This window comes from Stegastes partitus, unplaced genomic scaffold, assembly GCF_000690725.1.
Source record: "Stegastes partitus isolate 25-593 unplaced genomic scaffold, Stegastes_partitus-1.0.2 Scaffold1196, whole genome shotgun sequence".
Lineage (NCBI taxonomy): Eukaryota > Metazoa > Chordata > Actinopteri > Pomacentridae > Stegastes > Stegastes partitus.
In genome coordinates, this window is record NW_007578927.1 from 2342 (window position 1) to 13443 (window position 11102).

Here is an 11102-nt window from a genome sequence, read left to right on the forward strand (position 1 = left end):
GTGGTGGGATGTGATGTTTTCTATGATTATAATATTAAAAATACATGGGAAGATGGAAAAATTATGTGCAAAGTGAGGGTGGTTTAATGTTCGACACACATTCTCTTGTTTTGTTTTTTTTTGTTAAATCAGAAAACAAAAGTAACCTTGTGTTTGGTTACAGAGGACCATTATGAATCACATTATGACTTTTAAGTCTTTGTGGTTGTCATTGCAACTTCCCTTAACGATAATTGTCTCTTTGCATTTGATAACCTTTCTCCCACCGTGGTCTACTACTTTAACCAAAAGACAACACCAGTGGTCTCAGATGCTCGTACTTTCTCGAAGACGGCACATACACGTGTGTGCTCGCTCGCCTCCTTTTTGCCTTCCTTAACCAAGGTTTGAGTAACATCTGAGGTAAAATTAGAGGTAAAGGGTGACATCTGTTCATCTGACTGACAAACAGGCCAACGTGAAAACAAATAACTTCCCCAAGATCTCATGTTTGTGAATACGTGAATGTGTGTGCCATTTGGGGATTCTGTCAATATGTTTTACATTTAATAAAATATACCAATTAAAATTATAACAATCATATATATAAACATCTTTTGTTTTTTGAGATTTTCTTTCTAAATAAAAAAAAAGAAAAGAAAAGAAAAGAAAAACGGACATTTGAAACAGTGTACACATCATTGTTGCCTCTGCCACCCTCGTTCTGTGATAAAGTCACTGACAGCTAACTGTAGATCAGCCATCCCTCAGTAAATCCACGATGAAGGCTCCAGATGACTCCCACAGAGCCTGGTCTGAGTGCAGAGCACCTTCAGCAGGCATGGACCAGTGAGGAAGGCCCCAGGTTGAAAAGAGAAAGAGCTGAATGCAGTGGAAGGCTGTGGGGCTTTGGAGGGCCACGTCAGAGGTCTGGGTCTACTGAGAGCGCTGCTCCACCTACTGAGGGCCGCCTCCTGCATCCCTACAGATGCTCCCTCCTCTCAACGCCCAAAACCCCCTTCGGTCCAGGGAACCCCTCCCGCCCCCGAGCCTGGCCTCATCGGACCGCCTTGTGCTTTCCCCCACAGCAGCCACACCTTTCCCCACATCGCAGGCAGGCGCGCAAAGGCAGGTAGCAGCACATGCAGGGCACGAAGAGTGACAGGGCCAGGAGGGCCAACCAGCGGGCACAGCAGAGGGGGTGCGGGTGGCCCCCCATCGAGTCATCGCATGAACAAGGCTCCCAGAACTCGCCCTCGGAGTCCGACATGCAGTGGTAGAGCAGACTCTCTGCGCACCACACACAGGTCCACTGGCGCAGGCAGTGCAGGGCCGGGTCGGGGGCGTCTCTGCAGCGGCCCCGCCCGTTCTCCGAAGCGCTGAAAACCGAGCGGCAGTAAACGCAGCGAGAGGAGCACGACGAGGAGGCCTGAGGGCAGGGGCTGTCGTCGTCGGGGGAGATCACCCCCGGGTCGCCGCTGCTGCTGGCCCCTCCTCCTCTCTTACGAGTCCGCGAGCGGGGCGTGGCCAGTGAGGTGTGGATGCAGCAGGGAGAAGGCGAGCCTTTGCCCGTCTCCTGGGGTGAACCAGCACCTGAGGACACGCCTGACACAGCATTGGGCATCGACATACAGGTGGGCGACGACGAGGACAGACGCTGGGAAGCTTTACTGTCCAGGCTCACGGTCACGTCGCAGCCCGCCGTCCCCACTCCCGCCAGCTCCTTCTCAAAGCGAACCACGCACAGCTCCGACTTGTCCTGCAGGCTCCCTCCGCCGCCGACGACCACACCCCCCGTCAGCCCCCCAACCATAGTCCTCGTGGCCCCCGCCCGCCTGTAGTCCTCGTAACCTCGAGAACCCCACAGGTCTTTGCAAGGGTCCACGCTGCGCAGGTCTCCCTCCTCCAGCAGCGAAATAGTGGGCGAGAGGGGGGACAGTGGAGACGAGGCCGGGGGACCCACCGGAGGGGAAGGTGGGGCGGGAGGTGGGGGCGGGGGCGCCGGGGGATTCAACACAGTCGTCATTTGCGAGAGCTGGTGCTGTCCCGACCTGGTGTGAATCTGTGGAGAGGGTGTAGGATTACACAGTGAGTCAGGAACAGCGTGTTCTGTGGCAGCGGTTATACAAGGTTTTCATCTCAAGGAGGAGCCCAAGAACCTCAAATCTGTTAAAATGCCTTTCTATGGGACGCCAGTGGAACAATCTGATTTTACTTTATACAGAACAAGTAAGCAAAGCTGATGTAGATGTTGCATTAAGGGTGAAGACATGGAAAAATCTGCCAAACGGTCGACCTCCCATGTGTTTTTATCAATCCACTGTCTCATAATGAACTTAAAATGTTCTGTGAACCCCAAATATGAAGCTATGCCAGTTCCTAGACCTCTCGTTAAGAACTATTGTTTTACAGCAATCATTATTAGAGCATAAAAACACAGGAAGCGAGAAATAAATAGAAAATTGTGGCGTCTGTTCTAGTTATCAAAACAATCAGTTAGAGCCTGACCGATCTGTCGGTATTGACATGTGTGTCGTCTGATTTGTGCCGATAATTTCTTTTACTTGACACAATGCAGAAAAAGTTACTGCGGATAACTCAGAAGTGGCATCATCACATATATAGTTTGCAACACTCTCAGCACTGTCTGCAGCACATGTAGCAGAGCATGTGTCACAGCTGAGCAGGTGGTGGTGCGGAGTCAAGAGGTGTCGTCTAAAACACGCTGCTGGTAAGTTAATCAGCAACCATCCCATCCCTATGTGTAGAATATTAGTCAATGTATAAATACTGGAAACAGCATCTGCTGAAAAATCCAGCATCAGTCAGGCTCTGGTATTGATTATGGATGCAGGTGGAGCTGCTGTCTTACCTGAGCAGGTGTCTGCGTGGTGACAGCATGGCTGGATCCAAAACTAAACTCCTCCGGCCGCACGAAGCAGGTGGACGACGACTCGCTCGTCACTATGGTGATGGGTTTGGGAAGCATCTCCTTTCTGCTGTTGGACGACGACTCGCTGCCTGTATGGGACTGGAGAGGTTGCACGTCACCCCACGAGTCAGAAACACCGACACTACGCCAGACAGCAGAGAGCGAACTTCTCCGATACTCACAGCTTGTCCATCGTCCTCGGTGTCGGCCTCTTCTGGTGTGGAGGACGAGGGCGAGTCAGAGCCTTGACGACATGAGAAGAGGGGATTTAGGCTCAACTCAACCCAATACAAACATCACAATGCAGGTTTTTACACGTGGCTCATGTATGTGCACCTCTGTCGAGCTTGTCTATGACAGTCTGAAGCCCTTTCTCAAAGGAGATGGCGTCGGCAGGACTCTGGAATGTAAGGCCAAACTTTCGATCCTCTACTCGCCAGTGATGGAAGATGGGGTTCACCTTGTTGTACACTAACCCCCTTTGCACTGCACACTCCAACACCGGCTACACACACACAAACAGCAACAGGACAGGTTAGTTCGCCAACCGAGATCTACAGAAATCATGCCCCCCCAGACCCCTACATGACATAACATCAATCTACAGTCTTTAGGTGGTGTTGGCTAGCAACGTGGCACCAAAGACAGCCATAACACACGCACACACTCACTGCTCGGTCTCGCAGCCGCTCTCCGCGGATGATGTACTCTCTCCGCCCCCTGCCGTCGTGACTCCGCCCCTTACATATGACCACGTGACTGAGGCCGCCACCTCCAAGGGGCACCCAACCGCCACTGGAGTCATCACGTGTCATCACCACCGCACGAACACGCACACTGTCAGGGGAGACCAGGAGACATTTAAACACCTGCAAACATGCACCGATGCGCACGGTGCGTAATGTACAAAAAAAAAAGAGCGTTTCCAGTGTGAGGACTGCATGTGATGCCAAAATGAAATCCACACAAAGAAGCACCGAACTGGCAGCTCGGGCCTCAAGGCTCAAAGGCGCATCACCACACTGTCAGTCAAGGCAATTTCTCACGTGATGGAGGTAAATCTGACTTTAAGACGCACGGAATAGGTCCGCTTTTGGCGTTCTTTACGCATAGGAGTGTTTGCGCACACCTATGGAACATGGAGCAAATTGACAGAAAGAAAACCAACACTGAGGAGGAGAGAAGCGGCCAAATGGGAGGAGGGAGGAAGAATGAGTGTTTCCCACATAGACGTATCAATGAACGCACCCATTTGCCATCAGAGGCCCCGGCATTCTTGCAAAATAGAAAATAAAAAAAAAAAAAAAAAAATAAGCTGCCCTCGCCGATCGGCTGAATAATTCAGCACCGCAGTTCGACATGTGCATGTAACGCATGCGTCTTTTTCTTTTGTGTGTGTGTGTGTGTGTGTGTGTGTGCGTTATTTTCAAAACCACAGTGAATTTTAATTGTTTGCAATTATTTTCTCAGACGCTGCTTCTCTCCATTCCGCCCCTGCTGCACGCACTCATTAACACACCCCGATATTATGTTATATTTTTTATGAATGGGACGGAGCAGGGCTGGATTCGACATCGCACTGCGCGTTATGGCGATATATCTCCGGAATAGGAAAAAAAAACAAAACAAAAAAAAAACACAACGCATCAGGGGCCTAAATACAATGCAAATCGCGTGTGAGGAGAGAAGAAGAAGAAGAAAAAAAAGGGAAAGAAAAAAAAGAAAAAGAGGAACGTGTGGGTGAGAGGATGGAGAGGAAACGAGAGATGGGGGGAGGGGGCCCGATTAGAAAAGGGAAGAAGGAGAGGAGGGGTGAGGATGAGGGAGAGCGAGGGAGAGAGAGAAAAATCACATTTCATTCATAAAGTTTGGCTTTAAAAATCATAATGAAACCCCGAGACACGTTGATAAAAATCACAACGCCTCCATCCCTCCCTCGTTCTACTGTAGCCATGTCTTGAATGACGCGATGCTGGCCCCAAACTCGCCATATTTCGCCTTTTTTTTTTTTTTCCTTCTTCTCTCCTCCCCATACATTTTACACACTGACTGATTTTGTTGTTGTTGTTTTTTTTTTTTACCAATCGCCACGCATTTGGAAATTGTTGCATCGCTTCTGGTTGTTTGGTGAATATTGTTATTTCCTCAATCCGGTGCCGCGTTATCTTGTGTGCCAGTCATGTTACAAAAAAAAAAAGCAAGCGCAAGTCCACATGTAGGTGGCTTTACATTGATCACACACTGGATATAAAATCGGAAATAGGGGTGTATGCTGTTGATTCAAGGCTACGTAATGGTGTTTTTTATTCTCCCTGCTAGATTGTAGAGCAGCGACTGTGATAACAGTGCATGGATTGGTGTAACACTGATGATGGTGGTGGCGTTTCCTTTCTATCCATTTTTTTTTCTCTCTCTCTCTCTCTCCTGCTGTTGTTGTTGTTGCTGGCGGATGGCTGAATATATAAGTGCAATGTTAAAAATGAAAATGTAAGGACTTACTCGCCCTCCATGGCTCGGTGTTGCCCGCCGCTTGCAGCAGCCCACCCCAGGGTCTCCTCTCTCCCTCTCTCTCTCTCTCTCTCCCTCTCTCTCTCTTTTTATCCTCCTTTCAGGAAACACTCAGACTCACTCACATTCTCCCTCTATCTGCTCTCATTTTCCTAATCTTTCTTTCTCTCTTCCTCCCTCTCTCGCCCTCTCTCTCTCTCTCTCTCCACCTTGATGTCGTTTCGGTGTATCAGGATAGGCTTGAGGTTGCAGCAGCCATTTTCCGCTGGCAGCATCCTCCCTCCCTCCCTCCCTCCCTCCCTCTCTCTCTCTCTCTCTCTCTCTCTCTCTCTCTCTCTCTCTCTCTCCCTTCCTTCCTCCCTCCCTCCCTCTCCAAATCACTCCCTCTCTCCTTCCTTCTCTCCCTCTACCTGCCCTGTGCCAGCACATCCGCACTAATCATTGACAGCATCGCAGGCTGATGTGGGCTGTTTTTTTTTTTTGTGTTTTTTGTGTGTGTGTTAGTGGAACCATGTGATTTTAAATTATTGACAATGAGTTTGCTGATATGTGCAGCAGTGACGTGGCTGCTGAAATGAGAAGCTGCGTAAAGCATCAATGACCTCTGCTTGATCCTCTCCCATCATGAGGGGACAAACACATTCTGTATGGAACTGAAGTCGAACTTCATGGATCGGCCATTTGTTGCAAATCTAAAAGTATTTGTGCTTTTTTAAAAACATTAAAACACAAGTCTGGTGCATTATTATGTCCCCATGCTGATTTTATTTGCTTCATTTTAGCCAAAATTTAGCTCCAATCTCCTGCAAGGTTTCCAGTGCCGGTGATGGCAGCGGCACATGTTTCAGCACCATGGACAGCAACAACTTCAACAAGTGTTAAATTCTGCAGCACCATAAACTTAGTTCATTATTTGTTCCTCTTTTATTATCCATAAATATATAAACCTGCTGTTTTCACTTTGCAAAAACTATGCTTTATGGTTGTTGTTTGAGACGTTTGTTAGGATCCTGAAATCCTGGAAGCTCAGCCCAGCACAGGAATCTTTAACATTTATAATATCTTTATTTTTCGCCTTCTCTTTGCCATTCTTCTCCTTCTTGTTCCATGCCTGTGTCTAGCTGCTGTAACATGGAAGTTTCCCTGATAAGGAATAAAGTTTATCTTATCTTTTCAGATATATTTCATTTTACTTTTCATTCGAATTTCATTTGTTTTCATCTGGTGTTTTCCTCACTTCCTTAATCCTTGTGTTTTTGAAACCTACCTTTATAACATGATGTTGACGTTGTTTGTAATTTTTTTTTGCATTTTTATTCCTTTAATCTGTAAAACACATTGCATTTCATTTGTTTTAAAAGTGCTATATAAAAAATAAATAAGTTAAAAATAAACATATTTGGAAATGTATTGATTAGTTAATGATTGAATGATTAGAATGCAATGTTTTTTTGGGTTTTTTTTTAAGGGGAAAAAAAGAGGATTTGTTTAGATAGCGGAGTTTTCACTAAGTCAAATAACATGTAGGCTCTTCTAACTGTAGTTGGACGTTTGTGAGTAATTGTTTTTAAGGACACTGGTGACAACTAGAGGCCGGTAATACAGAAGCCTAAATGTATTTAAGTTGATGTCATTTTTCCCCCTTTTTTTTGGTAATAATTCTTTCCTGAAAACAAACAAACATTGGATCAACAGCAACATACCAGAGAAGCTGAAGGTCCAGGTGCTGCTCTGTGGCTTCCTGCACTGTAGATCCTGGAAGGCGACAACTTCAAGAGAAAAAAATATTTTACATGGATCAACAAGTTAGCACAGCTTGATCTGCTTAGTTTATTCAACTCTGATGTTAAATACAAGACTAAAATATGCTGATTCAACCACAAAGTGTTTTAACATGGACACCCCTGTAGAAGGTGTCCAATTAGACTTACAGGTTACTTTTCAGCACCAAGGTCAGCACCTTAATGACCGCACATGCAAACACTTCAACGGTTCAGGATCAGGATAAAATAATGCTTTGTAATTCATTATAGTGTCACAAAGTGTAAGTAAACAGAACATTTACTAGATTTGCAACCATATAGTGATACTGTTCTCCAAAATGTTAACTGAGGACTGAACCTGAACATTAATTTGTGAGCCAACAGCTTCTTTGACTGTTTCAGACTAAAGATTTCATTATGCCAAAAAGAAAAAAATGTAAAAATAAAAAAAAATTTAAAAATTAACAAATAGACAAAAATGTACATCCAGGTCTGTGGTCGAAAGATATGAAAAACACATGAATAAATAGATAAAAATACAACAATTTAACAAACAAAAAATATTCATATTCGGATAATTTTGACTACTATTTTAATATCGATAATATTTCGATTAGTTGTTCAGCCCCAGACAGAACTTCAGGACATTAAATCATTAGATACAATTTAAAGTTAGGGTCACATAATTATTCACAGATGTTCACCACACAGCAGATTAGACAGAAACTAAACCTTTTGTTCATGCTAAAATAATACCTTTTTGTCTCTCTGCTTGAAGTTATTTGATCACACAATTACAATAACTAAGTTGTGACGACACATTTCACACTATTTGTTTTTCTGGCTTCTGCAGATCTAACCTATGTAACAATAACCAGCTAATTAGCCAAATAAACAAATAATTGTAGCTTGAACGGCTAGTTTCAGTAAACATTAGCAAACAAGCTAATACAGGCTAACACTAGCTACCGCAACGGAAGTTAGCTCGCTCTACATTACTTAATCAACAAACAAGCTAATACATGCTAACACTACCTACCTAAATTGAAGTTAGCTCGCAAAAGACTACTTGAGCAACAAAAAGCTAATTCAAGCTCACAAAAGCTACCTTAACGGAAGTTAGCTCGCTAAAGACTACTTTAACAATAAAAAAAGCTCATACAGGCTAACACTAGCTACCTCAAATGAAGTGTGCTAGTTTCACAAGCTAACACTAGCTACGGCAACTGAGGTTAGCTAGCGTAACACTCCTTAATAAATAAACGACCTTACATGATGTGTGCTGTTCTTTACAGTATCTAAGAAGAAGTTTATTTCCTTATTTTTAATTTAAGTGAGCAACCTGGCACAACCCTAAAGTTACTGCACTAACTTGGTTTATCTTGTAATTGACATTAAATCTTTTACTTACATTCACACAATTCGTCTTCAGGGCTTCAGGAAGTATTTTACAGTGGCAATAGAAAGATAGCAGACTCTTAAACTTTCTATATTTTTGCATAATATGACCTATAACATCAGTATTGTACACAAGTTCTAAAAACAGATTTCTAAAAATGAGGAAAGAAGAGGGGGGAAAAAACAGTTCATTTATTTATTGAGGAAAATTATCCTACATCTGTGAGTTTGGAAATATGTTAACCTTCAGGATTATTGGTTAATTTAAGGGTTAAATTAGATTCAGGTGTTTTTAATCAATGGAATGAAAATCAGGTGTGAGTGGGTGCCTTGTTTTATTCAAAGAATAGGAATTTATCAAAGTCTGATCTTCATAAGCCCTCAGAAAAATAGTTATTGATGTTCATCAGCTGGGAAAAGTGTACAAAACTCTACCAACCCACAGTTGGATAACCACTTTGACCCTACACGAGAGGTTGCACGACTTTTTCCATTACTTTTGAGCTCTTATAATATCAAGTACAGGAGATGGACAGTTTCCAGAATCACATGAAGGTAAACTTTTGCATGGTTTTATTAAATATCCAAAGTTACTACACAAAGAAACCTGCTGATTCTGAAGAGCTCTGGTGGGTGACTGATGTTTCATTAATACTCACAAGGATCCACCAACTTCTTGCTCTTGTTGCTCCTGGAAGCAACGAACAAAACATTCACAAGTCTGAACATTTCACCAGACGCTGAGGTGTTTCCACTTATTTCCTCAGCTGTTAGAGCAACTCAACAGCACACATCTTCTGCAAAAAACAAACAAAAAAACCCCCAAAACCTCTGGATAAAAACAACAAAACCAGTGCACCACCAGGCTAGAACGCTGGACCGTGTCGTGATGTGAAAATAAATGCAGGAGAATCTGCCGCTCTGAGATCAGACACCTCGAGCCACCTTCAGAATGTCCCTGAAAAATTAAGCCAGGAACAGTCAAGACATTCCTCACATATGTAGGAAATGACACCAAAGAGAAATAAAATACATCTCTAGCACAGCGACAGGAAAATGCACAGCAAAATATAAAGACTCCAGAAGTTTTACACCATCACAGCAGAGAAAAACAAGGTTCCTCGTCTCAGGGAGAATGCAGGTGAGTTCTTTGTAAGTGTAAATACATTTTGATAGAAACATGATGGCTCCAGTAGTGCTGACCTGCCTCTTGAAGACTTTTACTGGTAATATATGAGCTAGAGCAGGGGTCTCGAACTCCGGTCCTCGAGGGCCGCAATCCTGCAAGTTTTAGATGTTTCCTTCTTCCAACACACCTGATTCAAATGATCAGCTCAGCATCAAGCTCTGCAGAAGCCTGATAACGATCCTGATCATGTGAATCAGGTGTGTTGGAAGAGGGACACATCTAAAACATGCAGGATTGCGGCCCTCGAGGACCGGAGTTCGAGACCCCTGAGCTAGAGAGAGCAGAGAGCATCAAGAGAGGACTTCTGAAATGACACGATGCACGCATGAAGCGGAGGTACTCGCATTATCAAGGCGTCAAAGGTGTCGCGACAGAAAACCTTCATGGGAAAAAACAAGAGCCAAGATGAAGAAAATACAACCGTGTTCCTGCTAATGTGAACAAAGCAAGAATCACCTGCCGAGTAACAAACAAGGCTTAAAAACAACAGCAAAACAACTATAAACCCAGGTGTTGGTGAAGTACTGAAGCATGAACAGTGTTTGAATGACATCACTGACGTGACATTAGTGGAATAACACTGTTGCTAAAAGCTCAAATCTGTGAGTGGTGATACCGAGGCTGCCAAGCTGAGACGGAAACTGGCAAAGAAATGAAAGGCTCAACCAGAAGGTGGCAGTAAGAGGAAAAAACTGTCGCCACTGAGCAGGAAAGTTCACAGCAGTGAAGTTTGACTGCTTCAAAACAACAACATTCAAAACCTGAAATGAAAACCAAATTGTTAATGGGGGGAAATGATCAGGTTGAAACAGGACATCATCCCATCCCCACATAATCGGAGGAAAGTTATTCAACAAAACACCCAAAACTGGGGATGGAGTTCTTTTCTTTTATTCTGTTTGACCCATCACTTTAATTGATTAACGTATTCCCAAACCACCTGCATGAGCCTCAGTGGATCATCACAGAAGCTCACACAGGAAGAGGGAGGAGATTCTTACCAGTGACAGAACACATTCATATACTGGTTAGCAGAGCTGCAACAACTGGTCAGTTACGGTTCAGCTTCTTAAAATGGAACATCTTCTGATTTCTTCTTCTAGGACAGCAAACTGAACGTCTTCATGTTGTGGACAAAGTATTTGTTGCTTTGAGAAACACTAATCAACATTTTCCACCATTTTATAAACCAAACAACTAATTGATTACTCAAGAAAATAAACAACAGATGAATTGACACTGCACATAAATCCTTAGCTGTAGCCCTACAGGTCACATTAACTTGTCTCTGAAGTCAGAGTCGTGGAGTAAAAGACAAAAACTGAAACGCCAA

The 11102-nt window shown here is 44.0% G+C and overlaps 1 protein-coding gene across 1 annotated transcript; it reads right to left on the bottom strand.

The window, feature by feature from the left end:
• Positions 1-1036: 1036 nt before the first annotated feature.
• spred3 (sprouty related EVH1 domain containing 3) lies at positions 1037-5421 on the bottom strand. Its single transcript, XM_008297174.1, has 6 exons — positions 5411-5421; positions 3583-3748; positions 3248-3416; positions 3094-3155; positions 2852-3010; positions 1037-2041 (listed from the first exon to the last, which is right to left on the bottom strand). The coding sequence occupies exons 1-6, from the start codon at positions 5419-5421 to the stop codon at positions 1037-1039; spliced, it is 1572 nt and encodes a 523-aa protein (XP_008295396.1).
• Between the last annotated feature and the right edge of the window lie 5681 nt (positions 5422-11102).

Bases quoted from the DNA above. Each gene is read 5' to 3' on its own strand.
- spred3 (XM_008297174.1), bottom strand. The intron at 3,156-3,247 runs GTGCACATACAT...CATGTCGTCAAG, and splicing joins CATAGACAAGCTCGACAGAG to GCTCTGACTCGCCCTCGTCC. The intron at 2,042-2,851 runs GTAAGACAGCAG...CCCTCTCCACAG, and splicing joins CCACGCAGACACCTGCTCAG to ATTCACACCAGGTCGGGACA.